Source organism: Aulonocara sp. 'chitande type north' Nkhata Bay, linkage group LG6 (assembly GCF_057382095.1).
Source record: "Aulonocara sp. 'chitande type north' Nkhata Bay isolate Kocher_YH1m ecotype deep benthic linkage group LG6, A_spYH_male_GT1.1, whole genome shotgun sequence".
Classification (NCBI taxonomy): Eukaryota; Metazoa; Chordata; class Actinopteri; order Cichliformes; family Cichlidae; genus Aulonocara; species Aulonocara sp. 'chitande type north' Nkhata Bay.
Window position 1 is genome coordinate 13,828,611 of NC_141349.1, and position 24,592 is coordinate 13,853,202.

The 24,592-nt window shown below is 41.1% G+C and overlaps 1 protein-coding gene across 1 annotated transcript; it reads right to left on the reverse strand.

Annotated features, from left to right (window-relative positions):
- Window positions 1-637: 637 nt before the first annotated feature.
- Window positions 638-23,885, reverse strand: gtf3c1 (general transcription factor IIIC subunit 1). The gene is made up of 39 exons (XM_086295089.1): window positions 23,399-23,885; window positions 21,546-21,755; window positions 20,698-20,874; window positions 20,438-20,581; window positions 20,074-20,173; window positions 19,869-19,992; window positions 19,259-19,438; window positions 18,329-18,444; window positions 17,118-17,170; window positions 16,620-17,011; window positions 16,427-16,495; window positions 15,059-15,296; window positions 14,826-14,979; window positions 14,603-14,706; window positions 13,478-13,569; window positions 12,749-13,123; window positions 12,459-12,604; window positions 11,776-11,873; window positions 11,581-11,677; window positions 11,194-11,377; window positions 11,008-11,104; window positions 10,360-10,492; window positions 10,183-10,270; window positions 10,016-10,077; window positions 9,353-9,461; window positions 9,128-9,270; window positions 8,892-9,034; window positions 8,734-8,818; window positions 8,528-8,640; window positions 8,382-8,441; window positions 8,206-8,299; window positions 7,513-7,685; window positions 6,077-6,685; window positions 5,616-5,758; window positions 4,611-4,715; window positions 4,232-4,521; window positions 2,791-3,344; window positions 2,521-2,704; window positions 638-1,219 (listed from the first exon to the last, which is right to left on the reverse strand). Exons 1-39 carry the CDS (start codon window positions 23,617-23,619, stop codon window positions 1,022-1,024), a joined length of 6,657 nt encoding a protein of 2,218 aa, XP_086151215.1. The 5' UTR covers window positions 23,620-23,885; the 3' UTR covers window positions 638-1,021.
- Window positions 23,886-24,592: the final 707 nt, after the last annotated feature.

Sequence of the window (24,592 nt, forward strand, 5' to 3'; positions counted from 1 at the left end):
GCGAGCTTCCACTGCCAATCAAAGATACAGATGCTTTTCATTAAGTACTTAGAGCTCTGGTTTTCATATTGCACTCTCACCTGGCTTTTATATATTGTGATTGTCTTAAAATATCCTAATGACAGCTTATTGCTAAAACATCTCCACCTTCTTATCCTGTAATAAAACAGTTATTAAAGTGCTTTTCATTAGAGTGTGCTGGTGTTTTCGCCCTTTTCCAGATATCTGCCCGTTCTGTAAACACTACTCGCATTACTAGTCTTCTGCAGCTAGAAACAACCTCGCTCCACTACACCAATCTCTTGATACACTTTGAAGGTACCCAATCAGGCTATAGAGAGAACATGAGTGAACGAATGGGTCCAACAACAGGAGCCATGAAAACCTGACAAAAAGATGACTCCTCAGCAAACAGATATCAGACATACCATTTTTTTGCATGAAAGACTTCCCCCAGAGTCATTCACGCAACACCAAAGAATCTAAGTAATTGATAAACAATTAAATGACAGAAAATCTCTTGTTTTCCATTGTACTATAAAAAAATATGGGAAATATGGGACAGTGTGGGCAGTGAGCGCGAACATTTTCTGTGATTTCACACCTTCATCATGTAGAAAAAAAAACTTGTAATGTAAAGAATCTAAATTTATTACTAAATAAAGTAAAAAATAGAGTACACCGAGTGCGTTTCTCTCATAAGACTTTACAAAGCTGATTTTAACCTTTAAGACCTGCATACTGTATACATAAGTGTAAACACAGCTTTTGCATGTTTCAGAGAAAATGACAAAAACGTGATTAACTAATAAATACAAGTTTTAAGAAGACTTATGGGTTTTTATTAAGAATTATAAGTTAGAGTACACAAAAGCTGAACACAAAAAAAAACTTTCCCAAAAGAAATACAAACAACCTGATCAAATTTTTTAAATATCCTCACTTAGCTCTCAAAGGCTTGATCATTGTGTCAATATTTTCTCAGTCCTTGGAGATCTAAAAGAAGTTTAGCAAACACTTCTCAGGGTATACAACAGTTCCAGGTTCGCTCGTTGGGCAACACTCGACAGAGTCGCAGGCAGCAGCTGATGGTGGGCTCATACATCACTATGTCTGGTTCTCTCTCGCTTTTTCTTTGCTGTGCAGGACGAGTGAACAGTGAGGGTTTAGGACTTTTAGCCAGAGTTTTCTTCGTCACACAGCCCAGTTCGATAAGTGCCTGTGGAAGAGACAAAAAGAGTAAAAACACAACCATAAAAAGGGTCAATTTTTGTCTTTGATGCATTTTGGCTCACGGGTATTCTTAACAAAGTTGCGGAACTTGTCATCTCAAACTTTGAACATGTTTAATATGGGCACATTATCTATAGGACAAAAAATAAGGAAAGACAGCTCTTTTATAGCAATGCTAAAACTGTGACAAGCTAAAGAGTGCTAATGTGTAAAAACTAGTTATCCTGGGATGTACCACGTTTTAAGAATTTCTTCCTTTGCCCTCATCAAACTTGTGGTAACTTTTATAGTTGTCATTTTTCATGTTGTGTATACTGCCCCCCAAAAGTTGGGATGCTGCAATTTACAAATCTCATAAACTACTTCCAGCTAATTAGGTTAATGGGCAACAAGTCAGTAACATGACTGGATAAAAGAAGAACATCTTAGAGACGCTCAGAGTTTCTCAGAAGTAAGGACAGGAAGAGGTTCACAATCTGCAAAAATAACGGTGTCTACAAATTGTGGAACAATTGAGAATGTTCAGCATCACGTCTTTTTCAGGGAAGATCTTGCATATTTCAGTAAGACACTACACTGCAGACCAGTATGGCTTCATAGCAGAAGAGTCCAAGTGCTGAACTGTCCTGCCTACAACCCAGCCTTCTCAACAACTGAAAACATTTAGAGCATGGAACCAAAAATGCAATAAAAAAAGCCAGGACTGCTGAGCGGCTAGAATCCTCCATCGGACAAGAATGGGAAAACATCCTCTCCCAAAAGTCCAGCAGTCGGTCTCCTCAGACGCTAAACGGCAGCAAACAACTTTTCTGAGACTTGATCTATTTCACAACTTTAAACATTTGATACCTTTTATTGTGTGAATAAAATCTGGGTTTATGAGATTTGCAAATCATTGCTTCCTATTTTTAAAATCACGTTTTACACAGCAATCGTGTTGCGTCTGCTATTCAAAGATACAGGCATATTTTTAACATTTAAGCATGGATTTAGTGCCGCTATAAGGCTGACTGGTTCATTTTCACTACTCTCATCAGTGCACTTGCTCAGCCCAGCAACAAACTGTCACTATAGAAAGCATTTACCTGCTAAAGGAGCTGATAGAGGTCAGAAGGGAGACTGAATATTGGACGTGTATGACCCAAGTGCTCAAATAATGGAAAGTCTATTTTATCTTTAGATCCTTTAGATTTAGATTTCTAGTGTTTGTGTGTATGAAATGTTGATACACTTAAACGAAAAAATAAAAAACTAATAGATGAAGTAACAACTACTAGACTGGAATACCTGCACAAGATCCTGAACTGCCACTGGCTGCAGCAAATCTTTGTAATGCTCTACCAGCGCCTGGTGTGTCAGGCCGGGCTGAGACATGATGTGGTAGAGAACAGCTTCCAGCATGCCCTTACACACCTGCCGGTTCACCTTACCATCAACCAAGCGCCAGGGCCGGCTGATGAAGCTGGTTTCACTGGATGCAAAAAGGAGAGAGATGAAACTTGGAATATTGATGAAGGGAAAAACGAAAACCTTGGTATGATTAAATTTGGTACTCACGCATCAGTATCGGGGCCTGTGGAGGAAGAGCACGCCTCATCGTTGTTCTCATCCTCTTTCCTTCCTCTTCTCAACCTCTGCTCTTTCCTGTTATCTTGTCTTCTCTCTGCGTCCGTCGTCTTCTTCCTTTCTGCAGCCTGTTTTTCCTCCTCCTGTATCTGCTTTCCTCCCTCCTCCTCCAATAACAACAACTGGTCTCCCCTCGATTCATCTGCCCTCTCCATCGGCCGTTCCAGTTGTTCCAGCCGTTTCTCCTCATTTGTTTCTTGGTTACTCGGCACTCCGTCCACATCCTCTTTGTCAGCGACGTCCTCTCTATCCACAGCCAATCTTTTCGCCGGTGGTTCTTCCTTCTCCACTTGGAATTCGCGGCTGCACCGCTTCCGTATAAAGGGGATGGTTTGCTTCTTCTCCAAAAACGGGTGTGACGCAGTGGATGACTGAGACCAGTGCTTGGAGCTGACAGTAAGAAGCCATGGTCCAGCGAGCTTCATGAGCACCCAGCGGACACTGAGACTCCCAACTTTTACCACCTGGCCTTCTTCTTCCAACTCCTAGAACACAAACATGTTGCTATGAGTCACTGCCATTTTTAATACTTTTTACAAGGTGATTCCTCTGTAATTATTGCAGCTTCAGTGTTGTATAACATTTCAACTACATATCAAGAAAATTAGAACAGACTAAAGAAACTGAATGAGCTGCTGTGGCTTTCATCATTGGAAAGAGGTGCGTGATGTAAAGCCTGGTTTAGGCTCCTGTGGGGAATCCTAGTAGAGACATACAACATAACCTATTCCCTACCTACCTAGTGTCTGATGTTATTGCCCACATTTATGCTGGTGCATTATGTGTAATAACCGTGTCCCGGTGCCAGTTTATAGAAGGGGAAAAAAAAAACTTTTTCCCCTCCTGGGTCTCCACTTTTTGTTCCGGTCATTTTTTTTTTCAGGAAAAACATATTTGCTTCTATTCAGATAGTTTCAACTCGAGGAATTTGCTGGCATTTGGGAATCTTTATATTATACTATGACTACTATTCCTTATACTGAGAGAATGATTGTTATTCTCTCACTAATAAATTCAAAAACTGGTGAAAAAGTAGTGCACAGAATGAACTGATGGTGCTGAACGACATGTAGTTCCATGGGGTTTGCATTTATGACATCGCTACAGTGTCGATTTCCCATTGAAGCACAATGAAAGCAGTAATGCCTAGAATTTTAAAACATCCTGAGGACTTGTCATTTTTCAGTTCCTGCAGTGCAGACACGCAAACAAAGGGAGAAATCCTTAAAGAGTCATAAGAACGATGACGAAGATCCTGTAGCAGGAAATAAATTAAAACGATGCAGAAAACACATCGTAACATAACTTAGACACCAAATCTGTTTTCTTCACCCTTCACATAAGGATGTTGCGTTTAGATTTTGATTTTTACCTCCATGTACTGCTGCAGCTTCCTGCTGCGTCCAGACTGCCGCTCCAGCAGGTTCGCGTGAGCCTCGAGAAAGTCATAAGCATCCCAACCTCTTTCACCAGCTTCATCTAAGCTCCTCATGATCTGAGTGCACGCTTCAATGTCCCGCGGGGTGTATCCCTTTTGATTTACAAAGCGCCTGTAACACTCCTCCACACTGGGTGGAGAAAAGGAGGCTGAACGGACGAAGGAGGTGAGGTTGGAGGGCAGAAGGGATGGACCACATTTTGTCAAGTCCAGAGGTGCAAAGTCTAAAAATGAAGGAAACAGAAAATAAAGGATTTTATACAAACGGAGTCTGGTGTTCAAAAATAAAAGTCTAAAATGCGGTGGCTCTTACTCTCTTCACTGAACAGGCTGTGAGCGGGCGTGTTGCGCAGCTGCAACCTCATAATACACGACTCCATCACAATGCTATCATTGGTGTTTAGGTTGCGCACTTTTACTAGAAAAAGAGAAGAACAAACATAAATAGAAATGCAACATCCTTTAATCTTCTTAACACAGAAAACACCTACAAATTATATTACTAGCAATCAACTGATGCTACTGCAGGACTGCTGCTAATAAACACAATGCTAGCGACTGCTGTCCATGAGTGTGTGAAAGACAGACGGGACCAGCTTTGGCTGGAGGTTGTTTCTCCGAAGATTTTCTAAGAAGATTCTTGATCGAGTTATAATTGTTTACAAAACAATGAAACGGCTCAACGATCACAAAACTTTTCCACCTTTGTGCATAAATTATAAGCCACCTACCTACATCACCTCTCTTAAGACTTACAGTTAGGCATAGATCATGTGACCCTGAACCCTCCTTTAGTTATACTGTCTTCTTCACTCACTATGTGTTTAGACACCACTCTGTATTTAATCATTTGTTATTATTAATCTCTGGTGTGTGTCTTTTTGTCATGTCTTTGTTCCCTCACCCCCAACCAGTCACAGCAGACGGCTGTCCCTCCAACAGACAGCTGTTGTGCTGGAGGCTTCTTCCTGTATAAGGAAGTTTTTCCCTCCCACTGTCGCTAAGTGCTTGCTCATAAATGGTCATTTGAATATTAAGCTTTCTATTTCTATTACTGTCGGGTCTTTACAATAAAGCACAGCGACTGTTGCTCTGATTTGGTGCTATATAAATAAAACAGTTTCTCCAAATATGGCAGGAACTTCACTGAAGAGTGTGTAAACTGTTTTAGAACAAAATGCACTGACATAAACTGCTTGCCACTTGCTACAAAACTGTTTTGGAAGTTTGCTGACAAATTGTTCAATCAATCCAACAAACTTTCCGTTCAATCATCCACCAGGTATTATTACACAGTAAAAGGTTTCTAAAGCTTTACCGATGCCCGGGGTGCAATATCCTCGCATCATTAAGTACTTGGTGTGCGAAGCTTTTTGTGCCTTCACTTGTTGCCTTTTTTTCCCATCGTAATCGTCACCATCATCGTCATCCTCCTCTTCTTCTTCTACTAGTTCTGCCATACTGAAAAGAAAAGATTGTGACTTTTGTAAATCGGGCTACAAATAATTTTTTTATGTTTTCTGTTTGTAAGCTTCATGAGAGCCCACTGTACAGTTCCTTCTAGCTAAAAACGGGATATATCTGTACAACTTAATAATAAAAACTACTTTCTGATTTTGCTTTTACTTCAATGTGTTGTCACTACTACACTTTCAACCTGCTGTTGTTTATTAACACTTCAAGCAACATTTCATGTGTGAAAGATGATGTACATATCTTCGCCTGAGATGCTTTGAAACTGTATAAAAGTCATTACGGTGCTGAATCCTTATGCCTCACCTCTTCACTACATCCTTGTCCACCAGGTTGCTGTCCACCACCACCATCTGTTTAGGTATGGAGGCGTACACATTCAGCAGTCCTAGAGACATCAGGCTGAGCGAGACTAGGCAGGCTCCACCCGGGGACTGGAGAGAGAACTTGAGCATGTCCGACACATCTGGAGGCTCGTCTGAAGCTGGAGGTACCGTGTTTGACGTGGCCGACACTCCTGGAGCCTCTTCACCAGATCCAGATGTGGAGCTGTCGTCAGGCTTTTTCTGCTCGTCCGGCTTGCTCGAAACATCAGTTTTCTCGTTGTTCGTGTCAGCGTCCTTTATACTCTCGTCTCCTTTAATTTCACCTTGGTTGTCATCTCCTTCCTTTGTGGTGACATCTTTTGCCCTTTCCGGCTCACTCGCTGGTCTGTCAGCTTCTTTTCCTCCATGTTCTTTACTTTTGGAGCCTGTTTTTGTCTCCAGCACTTCCTCTCCATTCTGTGACCTGTACTCAGTTTCGTTGTAGAGTGTGATGATGGGCCTGTCATCATGCGTGCCATTGTCAATTAGACTCCTTAAGAAGCGGAAGGAATCGGTGCACAGGGAATGAGGAAAACGCCATGAAAAACACCTATAAGGAAGGAGAGGGAGAGGGGTGGTGAAAAACTTCAGGGGGCAGTAAGTAGTGCAGGAAGAATTCACATACTGGACTACTGGATTTTTATTTTATTTTTATTATTCTGTATCCACCTGTACAGTTTATGGATGCAGCTTATCAACCACGCTTGCTAGCTTTAGGTGAATATCTTGAAGCTTTACCATCTTCACTTGTTTCTAGGAATCCACCATATGATAAAAAGGGCCTGACACCGGACACAACTGGGTAATGAATCACTCTGGATTTCCTGTAAGCAGTCAAATGCAAACAGAAACAAAGGGCTGGAAGCTACGCTGATCCCAGGAGCACCCCTTCCTAAAGGGTACTTACCATAACAGAGTGCACATAACTATTTGTCATGAAAGCAGCTTTTGTGTGAGAAATTTAAAAAAACCAAAGACGTCCAGGTTTCTAGACGAGTTCTAGCAGTTACAAAAATCACCTATAAGTCCTACTTATGAGTGCTACTTAGGTGAAAGTGGCTACAGCTCTATTCCAGCTAATTAATCAACTCATTCATTCAGACATACAGTACATTTGGAAAGTGTCCATTAGTTATAATGTAGGTTTTTTTTCTTCTTTGTTTTGAATACCTCGCCACTTTTGATGAGCAAACAGTGGAGCAAATAACATGTGGAAGACAGAGGAGGAGCCGTGGGTTACCATGGTAATGAAACAGTTAGTAAAACATTCCCACTCCGTTCTCTGTAGTGCAGGACGTTCACTCCCGACCAGCTACCAGGATCAAGTGTTGTTTCAGTGATGCGTGCGAGCGTATCATTTCTCAATTGGTCGCGTACCTGAAGTAGGACTGGGACAGCTGGTAGGACATGGGCAGGATGGGCAGCGCTCGGTTCTTCTTCGGCCCAAACTGCTGGCTGATACGCCGGCGGTTGACCAGACCCCTCTTCCTGCACTGTATGAAGACTTTGCACAGAAGCTCCTGGTCATACTGACTGTACAAGTGGAAGATCTACGACAGAAGTGAGACAAATAATCAAAGGACTGAGCCTTAAAACATGACACAGATCTACTTATTAAGGGAATTTAATCCTATATAAAGCTTGATTACACTTTTTAATGATTTTTTTGTTTGAAGACATGAATAAAAAAAAACATTCTTTACAGATAAACTTAGTTAACCTCCTAAGACCCGAACTCTTCCAAAGTATGCATTTTTAATTTCTCTTTGATATTTGGGCTGATTGGCACTTGATGAATGTAAAAAACAAAGAATTACCAGATTTTTTTTTTACCTTTTTTTTGTTTCTAAGAAAAATGAGAGCCACATATGAGGATTTTCGTTTAAAATTTCGATAGAACAGTGGCAGTATAATGTCCTTCTAAGTGGATATCAGGCCCTTGTAGAGTAAAATTGAGTATTTTGGTCTAAATAACCCAAAATGTGATGTCCACATATGTGGACGCCAGGTCCTAGGAGGTTAAAGGGAGATTTTATGGAAAAAAGGACTAAAACTGAAGGTTGGCTGTACCTGAAAGGATCTGGAGGTTTTCATTTGATTGTTGGTCATGGCCAGAGTGCTCTGGATCAAGTTATGTAACACTACAGAATGAATGTCATCTGTGCTGCAGTGGAGACACACAAACAAACAATCACTTACTGCCATAAACATTCATATTCTAATGTAAAAATCTTAGATAACCTTACCTGTTCAAAGTGTCTTTGTATGGGAGCTTTTTCCCGCTGTCTATTGCAGAAACCTTAAACCTGTTTAAAAAAAACAAACAAACACTTGTTAGCTTTACACTTAGCTACATATTGTATGTCAGCACATCAATCTTCCAGCTTTTTACCTCGAGAAGAGCTGCTGTTTGGTGTCAGGGATGATCAAATCATGAGCATTGACAATTGTGCTGAACTTCTGTCTGAGCAGCCGGATATACTCTGAGAACACTTTGGCACAATCCTAAAAAAGCACAGACAGAAATATTACACTTTCAATTCACTTAAATAAATAAAAATACAGAAAATGGAAATAAAAAGAACGGCAAACACATACCTCTGGTTTTTCGGGATCAGCAGGTTTCTCCTTCTCCAAAAGACTCATCAGCGACTTGTCCTGGTACACTTCAGCCAGGCAGATCCTGCAGCAAAATTCCACGAGTTTCACGAATGACTGGATTTAAAAGTATGTGTTTCTTTGCTATCTGCACTCACCTGTAGTTCAGAAGTGTCTGAGGATTTTTCAGGATGTATCTTGAGCGACGTCCAACGGCAACTGACGTTTTATCCGATGATATCTCAAACTCTGCGTGGAGCAGGTCTCTCACCACGCAGTGAGGTACAAACTGCCTTTTTAACTGCAACACATGACGTAACGTGCAGCACGTTTTGGAGGAAGTACGTGCGAGAAGCTGTAAAATTTAAAAAGATGATTGAATTTCTGTGCGTACCTTGCTGTTGAGCAGGTCTGCAGCCACACAGCAGAGCATCACCAGTGAGTCTTCCTGTACAGTCCAGTTGACTCTTTGTCTGGTCATCCGTTTCAAAGCCTGGTGGTCCGTCTCATCGTGTGCAGGAGTGCGTTTCTTAGGCTCTTTGATTATGAAAACACGTGTTTTTCCTCACATCCAGCAGACACATGCATTCATTTTTGGGTTAAGATGGACACTTTGTACCTTTTTTCTTCTTGCGTGGAACTTTGACAACATCTTTCTTGGTTCTCTTCCTCTTCTGCCCCTTTCCTCCAACCACCCGCTGGTTTCTGGATGCTGGTTCTATTCCCACCTGGTTATCAGTGAATAAGAATACAAACAATAACCTCTAGACAGTCTAAATAGATGTCTTTGAGCACTGACCAGTAATTAAATAAAAAGAAACAACACCATTACTGCCTTTGGATAGTTACAATACTGGACAAAGAATGAGCAGGTAAATAATTATGTTGTTTATTATATAATAAAGGCCCACATTATGATTGTACTCTCAATTTGAGCTTAATTAAACATACCTGCTTAAAAGCTTCTTCCACAAAGTTAGAATTATTAGTTTCTGTTAGCGTTGTGACGTACTAGATTATTAGACCAAATGTTGCACTGCTGCAACAGCGTTTCTATTCTTCTGCACATCCCATTACTATTAAGACGTGGCTGAAGACCAGAAACACCCCCACTGTTCAACAGTTTCCTCAAATTGTATGTCGGAAAAGAAAACCTCTGAACATTGTTCATTTTCTGCAGGCAGGATTTAATGCAGGGCTGTTGAGTAGCTTTGAACTTATTTAATAGACATAACAAACTGGAAGATGAGCATATGTTAGAGTTAGATAGAAAATCCCATACCTGAACTTTTTCTGCCCTCGCTGGCCGCTTGGATGTGACATAACGCGGTGTCGCTGTACCTCCTGTTGTAGAGATTTGTGGTTAATATAAATGTTAAAAGCTCCAGGAGCAGATGTGACATAGCTGATCACATGAAGTGGACAAAAGAAAAAAAAAAAAAAACTCACCAGCTTTAAGCGCAAATCTGAGAGCATCTTTACTCAGGAGGCTCTTTAGTCTGGTTTTGTTGTCCTGTGCCTCTAAACCAGATTGCCTCTTAAAAACAAAAAAACCCCAATATGTCAAAAATGCCAGCATGCATTCAACATGCACATGACTGTCTGTATTGCATACTGTGTTTGTACCATGTTAACAGAAAGCAGCTGATTGGTCCAAAACCAGTTGCGTTTAAGATGACCAAAAAATTCAGAGTCCAGTCCTCCTGCTCCTTTACCGTCTCCTGGTATCAATCCGTCATCACACACTTCAGTACTGCCCCTGTGTGTGTTTGACAGATGCACATTCATCAGCGTGACTTTAAAACACTGTGTATGAAAGGTTTCTGTGCTACTGTAGTACTGTAACTGCTCGAGTTAGTCAGCTTTAATTGAAAATGAGAAATGGAAGAAAAGAAGCACAGTGAATAAGAACCCAGCCACACAGAAAAATGGGTGCTCTCTGACTGGCTGACAAGTGGCTGCCGGGAGTCGCTAGTGTGAAGCTGGTTGTAAAGTGGTATACGGTTGTTAGCAGCTCAATAGTTTGCATGGAAGCTGCCAACTTGTCTGCAAACACTCGCAAACTACTCACCAAGTAGTGAAGTAAAACTACATTTCTTTTGCCTTCAAAGTTGGCTGCTGTGGTAAGGCACAACTTTTACTTTAATAAGTCACAATGCGATTTATGATGCAGCACCCTCTTTAAAACCGATTTCACTCGGCGACAGCCAGGAACCTTCATATCGTTTTTTTCCTCCCTTGCAGCCAGAGGGAGAGAAATCATTACACACGTACTTTAGCAGGTACGCCATTCCTGCGAAAACGTGGCGTTCTTGCACAAAAGAAGGAGTCGTTTCCTCATCAGTGGTGTTCCTCTTACAACGAACTACCCCTAAAAAGAACATTTTCAAACAGGGACATATTATTATTTGAATAATTGCCAGAGCAGTGCGTGCGTTTTATGGTCATGTATGTACGTACCCAGTGGTGTGTTGAGGCAGACGCACATCAGGTCAAACCAGTACTTTTCCAGGTCATCAGCAGTGTTGAAGACGTAAGGGCGCCTTTCAAACGGTTTTTCAAGGCACTCTGTGACCAGCCAGTAGTGAGGCTCGGTGTTGGTGGTGTCAACAATAGTAGCATTACGTTTAAGATACACAAACACCTGGATGATTGAATGGATAAAGACATATTAGTGCATAAAAATGCTCCTGAGCAGCTACATTTACAGTAAGTAAGATTTTTGTGAAGATCAAGCAATTTTTACAACCTTAGAAAAAACCTTAAAAATCAAAAACATGTGCTTGTATTCCTTTTAATAGTCCTCGTACGCTTACACGTACTTTACTGTTTTAAGGTTTTGTGTACCTGGTCTTTCTCCATGAACTTCTCAATTGGACCAAACTGCAGAAGACCCATGTAGACCAACTTTAGCAGGTTTTCATGAAATACAAAGATGTACTTCCTAAAATAAAAAAATAAAAAATAAAAAAAATAGTCCATAAATGCTCACTTTCAGGTCCCAGATGTGGCGTGTTACCGAGAGGACAGAATGAAAATCACCGTTTATAAAGCAGCCGTCTTCTCATTCGTGCAGGCAGCGCTCTCACCAGATGATGTTGCTTTACAGGATCATTGAGATATTCCTCCAGTCCTTCCACCTGTGGGCACAAGTTAGCAGTGTTAACTCAAAAGAATGGGTCGTTCTAAAGAGCTCACTGAATTTATGCATGGCACTGTAGTGGTACAAGTGTATTTAGGAGCACAGCATCTCAGCCATGAAGCAGCAGACCACATAAAGTCCCAAACTGGAGTTTAGCCAAGTGCTGAGATGCACAGTGTGTAAACATCACCAGCACTCTGCAGACTCAGTAAGCGCAGAGCTCCAACCCTCCTCTGGCATTAACATCAGCACAAGAACTATACTACAGTCCATATAGTGCATCTCAAAAAACAATAACAGGGCTGATGTTTGCCACTTGAAACTCAGAGAAAACTGAAAGACGGATGCTTTTAAAATATGTGAGCACATTTTTTAGTATTTACACAGTATTAAGGTAACTGATCCACAAATACCTAAACATTGCACTACATCTGCTACAAAATGAGTTCAAACTGAGAAAATCTGCACATATCTGCCACAAAGTTGACCCGTTCATCTTTTCAGAGAAAACATATTTTCCACTCCACACTAGCCAATGAACTGCATGGCCTTTTTTCCCCCAAAAACAAAGCTTCACACTCACCTTATAAGTAACTTGAATAATTTGCACAAAAACAGAAAGAGGCAAACAGAGGAGCAGGTCGCCCACCATCGCCCAGCCGCTGCTGTACTCCTCGTGAACACGGACAGGAGGGATGAATCTCTTCCAGGAGTCTTCATCGAGATAGACTATCAGTGTCACACAGGAAATAAAAAAGGGGAACCAAGAACATTAGCTGGGAAAATGCAAAACTTCCACACCCCTGTAGACAGAAACAAGCAATCCAAATTACATTTTCATTAGAAATGCAAGTATACATGAGGCTGTCTCACCTTTCATGTCAGACTGAGAGTAACTATCTTTTTGCTCCTCTCCTTCATCACCAGATGCCACTTCCATGTTAGATAAGCTGGAGTCTGCACTTTTCCGGCCGTCACATCCGGTGCCAACACTGTCAGACAACGGTGTTGGTCTGTCTGCAGGTGTAGAGCTTTCTGCTTCTTTCAGATCCTGTTGTGCTTTGCTGTCTGCGGGTTTGGCAGCAGGATCGGAGCCGTCTGCGCCGCTTGATGATTGACTGGTTGAATCAGAGCTGCTACAGTTGTGTCGGAGCGGATGCCCATAGATCAGGTACCAGAGGAAGGTATGCATCATGCGTAGACGATGCATTTTAGGCTGGAAGCCATAAGTCTTACTCAACCCTGGAACTATTTAAAAATAATAATAATAATAAAAAAGTGAGTCAAACATTTACTGGAGACAGATCTGATTTAGTATACACAACAGCATGATCTTAGCACGCCTGCTCAATTTACTGAATTTAAAAATGTTTTTAGTCTCTTCTTATTTTTGACCATCTGATGACCATCATTCACTTGTTAGAAGAGTATTAAGGAAATCATGAAAATAATGTTTATTCTGCCAGTTTGATATAGAGCTTGAATCACATGATTGACCCACTGGGAGAAACTATTCGTTTTTGCTCATTTCTGTTCTTGGGAATAGAAATCTGTGGGAAATTAAAGTTGTCTTTTTGTTGTGGTATAAAATCAAAAAACAACCTCTTGTGGGCTTGAAGTCCGGGTCATCATCGATAATTGCTTTCTTTTTGTCAGCCTCCTTCTCTTGTTCTCTGGCTCTGTCTTCAGCATGGCTGAGGGACAGAAGAAGAATACCGGGGGCACAACAGGCATAAGCCAGTGAAACACAGAAGACAACACAGAAGTTCACATTCTGGTATAGAAAGATCTGAATACATAAACACAGCAATCAGGCAGGCCGAGTGATCATTACCAAGATCAGAAGTCCATTTAAATCTCTTCACATGTCAACAAACACCAGGTAACAGTAAAGGCACTGAGTACTGTGCAAAAGTCTTAAGTGAGACGATATTTCTTTGCATTTTGCTTCCATTGTTCTCCAGACTTTCTGAATATGGTAAAATGGATCTTTTAAAGTTTTCCTTTAGACATTGGCTGCCTTTTTGCTCATTTACTCTTAACACTCAAGGATAAACAAGGCATCAAACTCAAGGGATGAACCTGTGTTGTGTCTACACATAACAGATAAATTAGCAAAGAACCAATTTTAAGTTATATTTAGACAAAAAACACAATTTCTTTTTTAGTTGTATCTATGGGAAACACCACTTTCCTCAGTTTCACAGCCATTAAATGGTGTTTTTGAGAGTCACCTTGTAGAGTGTTAGCTGAAAATACCTCGGCTTGGTGTGCAGCATGTCCTAAAATAATTTTTAAAAAATGGACAAGTGGAGGACAAAAGAAAAATGAGGGTTACCCCAAGTAGACGTTTAAGGGGGAAAAGGTCAAAGGGAAAAGGCGGGAAGACTAAGATATGCCAAATTACACACGAACTGGACTGAGAATCAGTGGCAACAGGTCTGATGGAGTGATGGATCTAAATTTAACATTTTTTGAGGCAGCATTTGAGCCTGTGGTGATGGGGATCTCTTCAAAATTGCTGGACTAATGATCAGTGATCATCCAATCTCATCATTGTTCAGAAACACACTGACACCTGTTTTAATAAAGCACTGCCACTACTTTCCATTTTCCTAGTAAAATATTTTTTTAAATGGAGGGGTCACGTAAGACATTAGGACAGCTCAAACATCCTGTTGTTTTTGTTTTTTTAAAAATGTGACTTATCTTTGATTATGTGCTCACCGTAACACTGCTGAAGAGCTGGAAATTCTGAATCGGACCTGCTCAATAACCTGTTTGACTCGGTCATTGTTGGGCTGAATGGACGGATGAACAATCATTTCAACCTACAGGTGCAACAACAGACACACACATCAGGCAGACAGAGGAGACTTTATATATGACTCCATAAAACTCCCATCTTGCCTGTATAGAAAGGCAGAGCAGATGTGATGTGTTCACGTACCTTCCTTGTCATCCCATCCTGTACAACAGTGGTCGTGTATATTTTAAGCAAGCCTTCTCTAGCGAGACAGTGGACGAGACGTACGATAGTCTTCTTGCAGCACTTTGAACTGACACCGTCCTGTTTCTCATCATCATTGATCATCTTCTGCAGCCTGTGGAAAGCACAGCACGCTCTTACCGTGCATCAAAAACACTTTGAACCTGAACTATTGCCATTTCAGACAAACTTACTGGAAAAGACCTTCTATGATTCTTAAGTTGCAGACAGCCTCAACTATCAAGTTCTTCCTCCTTAGCAGGCGGTACGTCTCGTGAGACCTCTCCCGAGTTACGCTGGCTTTTTTTGGAGAGGGAATACTTTTAACGACCACTGTGATGGGTGCCGCATTATCAGCTGCATTTGGTGTCTCACTTTGATGCAAAGAGCTGGCATCAGTTGAACTGGTTTCTTCCTTTTCCTCAACCGGAGCTTTGTAGGAGAGAAAGGAAATTTCACGGGCACATAATGCCCGACATGACATCATCATCCCAAAGAAAACTATCAAAGTTATTTCAGTAACAAACAAAGAAAAGCCATAAAAGGAGAAATTACAATTTGGCAGATGTTTGGTTTTTTAGGGCTATAAATAAACTGGTGGCACTTTTCTTTGTTAGCTAGGTTTCTGCACCAATTGTCCAAAGCGCACCTGAGCAGGACTTTCTGAATCACCCAACAAAAAAATTCCTTAGGCTGGTTTTAAAGCCCAACCTCACATGTAAATAGAAAATACTTGAAAAATGTCCTGAACTAACAGTTGGTGACCCCAGCTGTCTCCATGTGTGTTGAACATTAATCCACGTCTGCACTCAGAGAATGTGTTTCTCCTGCTTTTGACACTACGCCATCAGATGCATATTTTTACACTTTCATAACTGTGACTACATTTCTCTATAAGGAATGTTGTAATTATGCATACATAAGCACATTGAAAATAAATGCATTATAATAGCAGGAGCACAGAAGAGCCCAAACAATTTCTTAAAACTGGATCACCTGACTGCACCTTCTGTCACCTTCTTTCAGCTTTATAGTGAAATTCTGCTTCTGCTTTAACGTCTACAAACTTTTTTCATCTATACTGTTATTCTTTATTGATTTCATTGCCACCCTGTGGCTCATTTGGAACAATCTCAGACCGCTTTACCTGGATTTGGGTAACAAAAACAATCAAACAAAAAACCCTGGTAAAATCCACTTTAGTCTTCAGTCTGCTTGTTAGCAGATCACCATGTTTGCTATAATTTCCAATTACAGATGCTTGTTGAGTTTGTGTTTGCAGACAAGTCAGCGTCTTCCACGGAAACTAGTGGAGAAACCTGCTAACAATCAAAGTGATCGCAAGGAGGTGTGACCAGTGGTTGCCAGTAACTATACGCAGACAGCAAAGCAAATCTAAATCGAAATGAATATTTACTCGGTGTTTTAAGTTTTAATTCAAATGCACGCGTTTGTAAATAAGTATTAGTTTGATCTTTCTCCAACTAGAAAATATACAAAAACATTTTTTACTTTATTTTAATCTACAGCCAGAGCTCTTCAGGTTAAAATGTGGGAATTACCTGTCACAGCACCAGACACCGAGTCGGGTGTCCCGTGAGTCGCAGGTTTGCTGCACACTGAAGTTTCACCTGAGAGGTTCCAAAAAAAACAAAAAAAAACAACTCATCAACATTAAGAGGTTATGATGTGGATTTTACCTTATAGAGATTTAGTATCTATTCTGAAATCAGCAAAGGTGTAATGACTGCTCACACTCAGCTGGTGCACTCTGCATGACAGGAACGTCAGGCTGAGTGTGCTCTGCTGTCATGCTGCCATTTTCCCCTGTTGTCTTTCTCCTGGCTCCTGAGTTTTCCCTCACTTTACTTTCATTTCCATCCAGCCCTTCCTCTCTTGAATTTCCTTTCCCGTCTTCAGATGTCTGCCCCCCTTCCTCTGCCTCTTTGCTTCTTCCCTTAACTTCTTTTTTATTCTTCTTGGCTTCAGGAGTTCTGGAGCTTCCTCTCACTGGCGCCTTTGACGATGACGGCGTTTTAGGGGAGGTCGGTTCTGCACTTGACGTTTGAGGTGCGGAAGAAAAGAGCAGCATCTGCCGCTCCTGCTCTTTAGCGAACAGCTGGAGTTGATTGCTACTGCCGACACACCTGCCAAAAGATGTGAGCAAAAGATATTTTTAACGGCAGGATTTAGTGCAAAGTGGCGCGAAAATAAGAATTTAAAGGTATAATTTATGCATTTAGGGTTACAAACGTATGGCTGATGAATTTTGTAGTCCTCTGCCGACCCTCATCTTCCATGAATCCCTACAGAGCGAGGCACACACACACACACACACAAGTGAAAAACAGAAATTTACAATGTAAAACAAAACTAAGCAACACTAAACGACCCACTGCTTTGGTAGATTGCTGCGGCATATCATTTCCTGGTATGAAAAGTCAAGACAATGCTGAAGTGCCGGCTTATAGATCTATGACCTCATTAAACAATTTCCTGATGAGTTTATGATCGCAGTCAGTACTTGCAAGTTTTATTGAAAACAACGCGATATTCAGTTTGTAATTTTTGTTCCTCGTTTGAATCAAGAATGAGATCATGGATACCAGTGGCAGAAAAGAGTTTTCTCCAGTGGGTGGCTGTCCTCTGACTCAGAGACAGGGTGGGGCATCATTCGAAAAGGGCTCAGAGCAGCTGCTACTCTTTGGATGACAAGCAGAAATGATCCTGGGCTGGCAGTTGTGATGTCAGGTTTGGCATTTGCCGTTCATGAGGGCGAGAAGAGCTGATATAAAAAGGTTGTAACCGATAATTTCGGCTGCTCCCAAGGAGTTGCTTCAGAACATGGACCTGCATATTTAATTTGGCACAGATTTTACAGCCCAGGGTGGGTTCCTAATGCCTGTGCTTCCTCTCACTTGTGAACCGACGACCTTTCGCGTGTCAGAGAAACAACGGCAGAAGAATTAGAGGTTAAGCAGGGACATTTCTAGCACCATAAATATATACATTTTTAAAAATAAATAAAAACTGTATCAATCTATCAAGCAGATAATAATAAGGGTAATTAGAAACTGCTGCAAGATTAGGTGCAGAATTTTGGGAAAACTTGGGGATTTACAGTTTGTAGCTCACCACAAATAAAAAAATAATACCAATAAAAAGGAAAAAAAAATTCCATTTAAATAAATATGCAATCCTCCAATTTGACACCAAATAAACTTTCAAGTGGGTATCTGATCGTCAGCACATGTGCCATTAATAATAGCGTTAGGAAGGACGTTGTTTGTGGCGGCTGACCTCTGGTCGTGTGGGTGGGAAGCCGAAACACATCTGACAATTGAGTATACCTCCAAATAAGCTATCCTGGTCATCAGTACTGCTTTTTCTATTTTTAGCCTCGATCTTTTTTTAAGAGAAGGGCAAAAAGAAAGAAAGAATAAAAGCATGTGCCCAGACGTCACCTTGATCAACCCATCTTTCTCTAGCCTTCGCCAGAGCATGCGAGCTTCCAATTTGCTGACGTTCAGTCTGAATGCAATATCACGCTGGGGGATGCCCTTAGTGCCAGAGGATAGTACTGCATTACAAGAGAAAAAAGACAAAAGGCTACAGTTAACACAACACTCGAGTGTTCAGCTGATTACAAGCAAGACAAACAACTTCCTGTGAGACTGAACAGAAACAAAGTGATTTGAAGGTAAAATGCAGCCTTCATTAGAGAGTGCAGAGAACTGCAGTCTGTTATTAACTGTCCTGCTGCACTTTCTTGAGTTATGAGGACTAGTGATGAACTTCAGAAACAACAATATTTGTTGCCTTATTTACACCTCACTGTCTTCATGGAAAGAGATGACATAAGAATGATATTGTACATTTCACGAGAAGATTACGCTTTAGCACAAAATCAAACTATTAATAACAAATTAAGTAGTAACAATTTATAATGTAAGGAAAAAGGCCTGAAGGAGAATTAGTCCTCTGCAGCTTTGGACACTGAAAGCATGGTTCAATGTGGTGAATGTCACCATGGAAACCGAGGTTTCAATCCCCCGTAAAAATTAAATCTTATTTTATCGCAGAAACCTTAAAAAAATTGAAAAAATTGAAAAAAAAGAACTTCGCAAAGAAGGAAGGCAATATTAAATATTGCATGAGATTTTAACTGTTGTAGTAAAATCAACGAGTTAAAAAGAGCTAAATGGGGTAAAAGCCCTTTGCTGTTGGCTCAGTACAGCTGTGATCATGCTCAAACATCTGCACCTTCATGCAACGGTTTGGAGCACAGACAGAAAAATATCGCTGTGTTTATGGAAGTGTTAGCTTTCACCAGTAAAAGCATCAAGACTTCATTTTTCTTTTGTTTCTTAACTTAAGGAAAAGATCAAACATACTGATGTGATAGGCCTGTGTTAACAGGTCCTTCTCCATGATCCGGCCCTCTGTAAGCAAACCCCCTCTTCCTGCTCCACCATCATCATCCTCGTCTTCATCGTCATCGTCATCTTCCTCAGCCACACCCTTCTTTATGTATGGCTTTAACAGCCTCACACAGCGAACAGTCACTTTGGAGCCTGAGAAATAAGTAAAGCAGTGTACTCTTTTATGTTTAAATTTTAGTAACGCACCAACAAAAACTAATTTCGAATACTCCAAAATCACTTCTTCATGGCTCTTTACTTTAGAAAGTCAAGCAGTGACAGAGTTGTTTTTTACCTCACCACTAAACATGGAATGACGACTTTTGCCAGGCACTGAAGGCCAGGCAAAAACGTGTGCATATTCATCAAAATATTTGAGAAACTAAACACACAGAAGCAGCAACTCTGTAAACTGCACATGAAGGACAAATAAGACGTTGATTATATCAAGAAGCAGTTGAGTCATAAGCAATTTGTGTCTGATTTCTTGTCTTTCTGATAGGTCATTAATATCCAAATCAAGCATATGTTGTGGTGCACTCATGCACTGTGAGGCTTATGTGGTTTTTCAGTGTTGCATTACCATTTTTGTTGGTGCGGGGTCCAGCGCTGGGGTCCAACTCCTCCAAAGGGAATCGGCAAAACTCGATCAACTTGGACGCTCGCATGTACTTGAATAGACGCAAGTAAGTCCTGTCGTCCACGTTCTACGAGAAAAACAGACAACTTTCTACCACAAGCAGAAGGCTAGACAGACAGGGGCGACAGAAACTTAGAGGGATACTCACAACAAGCTGTTCTCTGAGCATGATGACTGTGGAAAACTGATTCGGACACTGCTGGAGAAAGTTGGACGTGACTTCCATCAGTATATCATACTTGGTCCTCCTGAAAGACAAAAACAGGAAGCAGATGTGATAAAGCCAACACACAGATGGATGCACCTAAATTTTAAAGCTGCAAAAACCGTGCACAGATTTAGGTGGTATCTTTATTGCAGAGGTGACGTGCATAAGACAGACTCTCAACTGAGGGTCCAAGGACAGACCATGTTTTATTTCATGCTTTTCTTTTTCACTGATGATGCTAAACCAACCATTCCCGTTTCTGCTTTTGATGAGATAAAATGTGAAACACAGAGCACAAACATACCTGTTTACATGGAAGCGTTTGAGCAGCAGAAGGATGGAGTGCTGCTGCTGTCCGGTCTTCATTCGCCTGACGTAGGACTGCATGGTGACCAACTGGTATCGGACAAGAGACTTTCTGAAGTAGTGAAACTTTCGGGCATCCACCCTGCTCAAACACAACACTGACTGTTAGAAGGAGGACACCTGAGTGTAAGCCGGTCTGTAAAGGAAACACAGAACAGTGATGGAACCGTGCGAAAGGTGGGTTTAAGTGTCTCCTACTTGAAAGAGCCTCCATGTAGATCCCTCTGCAGCTCCCCTTGCCATCGTGCTCGGCCCACTCTCTCCAGCACGCAGTAAGAGTCGCTGCCGAGTTTTACATCAGGATCGCTCTCGCTGCCAATCAGGGCACGATATCGCAGACACTGTGATGCCACGACAACCAGCTTTCTCCCGTATCTTAGAAGGAAGAGAGAGAGAAGAGGAGAATATGTTACTGAAAGACTTTGAAAGCACAATAAAGGACAAATACATCTGCTAATTCCACAGAGCATGTTAATCATCACGGGGGGGGGGGGGGGGGGGGGGTATGAAACATCCAACATCCCTCACTAAAAATCTCACCATCCTGCATAGATAGTTTCATGGTTAACACGAGCAGCTTTCATAAACACTATTTTAAAAATTGCATTTTATTGATGTTTTGTAGGCATAACCATGTGTTGCTAACTTTTCTGCCACTTAGGTCCTGTCTGCAACCATCTAGCAACCACCAGTCATCTGGAAAAATTTGTATTCTCCAACAGGTTGGGAGTGGTTGCTGCAGGAAAATCATTGCCAATGTCCCAGTCATGCAGGCCTGCAGACCAGTTGTTGCCCCTATGGCAACCACTTGTCACTAGGAAATCTAATAGCAACCAAAACAATCAATAGGAGGTTTTTGAAACAGCACCTCTGATGTCACACAACGCCAACCACTAGCAACCGGTATTATTAATCACATCCAATATAGCAGGCAACTCTGAAGCACTGTGCATGTGACATTGTATGAGAAATCTTCAATAAGCAGCATATTTAACCAGATTTAATTCCAGGTAGGGTTTTGTCAGTATCAGCGCATCTCTACAAACCTTTCCAAAGCCTCGCTCAAGCTGACCAATGGGGTCAGCGGGGACTTGGAGCGGACTTGCTTTGTGACGTCTTTCCTCGTTTTGAAGAAGGCACACGAGCCCTGAATCCCATCCTTGTTTTCGACAACGTCGATGGGGTAGATGTCTTTGGGAGTGTCCGTAAAGCTGTCAGTCACTTCGATGCCTGTCTCTGCATCAATGTCCTTAAACCTGAAAGAAACAAGAGCAACTCCAAACATAAGGAGATGGCAAAATAACACATTTATTGCATTAAATTTCAATGGTAAACTTGACCCTGAAAGAAAAATGCTCTTAGAACTACTACTACCTCTACAAACTAGGGTGTAATATTAATAACTATCAATATTTACACTAATAAAAACAAAAGAATTCACTTCTGTTCAACCAGAAGAGCATTAGGAAAGTCCAAAACTTTTGTTAGGATGTCCACAAAAAGAGTTTACATCAGAGTTGTCAAACAAAAGGCTCGAGGACCAGAATAGGCCCACAAAAGATTCAAATTTGGCCCACTGGACATCTTCAAAGCAGGGAAGGCATAAACCTTGGATGTTTTGAGTTTTACAGGTTTTCCTACTGATAATCACCTTCACCATGGAAATTCATACAGCACCGAGGTAAATAAGAAACAGATGAATGAAGAACAGAAAGTTCTTGTTTTAAAACTAATGCAGAAATTTATTATTTCTACAGTAGGTTCACAGTTCAAGAAAGAAAGAAAGAAAGAAAGAAAGAAAGAAAAGACATTCTGTCAATTAACAACAATTTTCCATGTTATACATCTTTCGCCATCTTACAATGCTGTGATTGCAGCCATTCCCCAACTCTCTGTGAATGGTACTCATGGCCATTGATCAGTGGTCTTTGATCAGTGGGTTTTGATCAATGGGTTTTGGTCAGTGGTTGTTGATCAATGGTCATGAGAATTTGCATAATTGTGATTAAGGAACTGACCTCCCAGCCCATCGTTCCTTCAGTGGGCTGGTTTCAGTCATTATGCAAATGTACTGTTTATAAGATTGGGGAAACCTGCAGTCAGCTGAGACTGAAGAAGTCACTGGATGAGTGACGAAACGTTTCTCCCAGAAAACGCTACGTCCAGATGAACAGAATCAACTTTTGGAGAGTTTCCATGTTATAATTACAGGACAGCCTGTGCAATTAATTTCTTACAATGAAGGAAAACTGAGTTATACTGTTCAAATTGCACTTTTGTTCTTATATTAAGATATCTCAGGGATTAAATGTGTAATTACACTTCTTTACAACAACAGAAAAAAGAATTTCACTGCTTCGGCTCACTTAAGATCAGCATGGATTGGATGCGATCAATGGTGCAAAATGACTTTGACATTCCTGGTCTACTTGCTTTTAGGTAAAGGGCGCACAGCTAAATGTTGTTTTTAAAGGATCAGTCCATTACCACCAGTGCTATCCAGCTGATGTTTCAGGTCACTAAAATCTCAGGAGTCACTGATGAGGTTAAGATGACTAATCTTTTTCTTTTGGTCGAACAAAAGAAATCAATGGAGGATGACAACAAAGGCTTGAGAAATTTACACTGGGAGATTTTCTAACACAGATGCACACAGAGGATTATTAAGTGCATCACAATCTGGTTTACTGCAGGGTTTAAGATGGAGTACATAAAGTGCAAGAGTGTTAAAGTGTAGGAAAACAACAGCCCCACTCAGAAAATAATTGTTCCGCCTGTCTGTGAACCATCGTGACAAATCTGAGGATTGATTTACTTGTTGTGTGGAAGCCTGCCGTTTGTTTTAACTGTGTTAAAACTGTGAGATTCCTTATGATATCTGTGAGGATGAGAACGTCACCTGTCGGTCAGCACGACATCGTCTCTCTCCTCCGGGAGCTCGTAAAACAACAGGTCGCTGTTGATGACCAGTGACTTCCAGATGAGCTCCTTGGTGCAGTCGTCGAGCTTGAGGGGAAACCCGGGCTGCCTGTCTTCCAGTCGTATCCACAAAGTCGGAATGGTTATCCCGTCCAGCCCTTCCAGAGCCACTTCATCCACAACTATACTCAGCAGATCCATTCCGTGCTATTGGCTAGCTAACATGCTAGCTCACCGGCAACTATCCTGCAGTCTGTGCGCGCGCTATAGACTCGTAAAGTCACGGGATGTGACCGGAGAGCTCGCGGGCTCAGATATCTGTGTTAGTGGCAGAATAAATAAAAAGATTGATTTAGAAAGCATTACTTCTTACTTCTACTACGTCTTCCAGCTACTTTGTGTCCGTGTACGTTCCTGCGTCATATTTAAACTTTGACCTCACGTTGCGTGATTAGTTGGGGGAAAATGAAATCCACCAGGGGGCGTACAGGTACACTTTCTGAATGAGCTTCATCGACGCACTGGCATATTTTGAAAAAAATTTTTTAAAATAGAATAACTCGAAAACATATTTGCTTTACAGGAAAGTGAAAATTTTACAATTATGTTCCCATTTAAAAATTATTCTGGTTTTATGTTGAGCCCTGGCATTATATTCCCCCCGCCGCCTTTTTAAGTACTGGTGCTAGTAAATTTTGAGGTATATTGTATATTAGCCATAATTGAACCTATATTGTCCTCTCACCCAGTTGGACAGTTTCCAGATTTGAACGCCTTGAAACAAATTTCTGCCTGCTTCACAACCCTTCCCAGCGGATGTCTGCATATTAATCAGCATATTAATCATGCTTTTCTTTGAATATACACTCTTTCAGCAGTCACTTTGTTTTTAAGTTGCTGAGTAACCGCTGCAGTTTGTTACACCAATATTAAATGGCCATTGTTTTATTACTTTTTGTAATTGCTATAAATTGACCTTCTATTCAGTGGAAAGGTTATCTCTTTACAACACAATACTCTGAGCCGATTACTCGAAAATAATAATAATAAATATGTACCAGTCAAGCATAAGAGTTTATTCATTTGAGACAGCGCAACAAACGACGGTGGTATATTTGGGGGGTTTCTGTCAACTTAACTTACAACCTTTTTCCTTAACTTGCTGTTTTTAAAT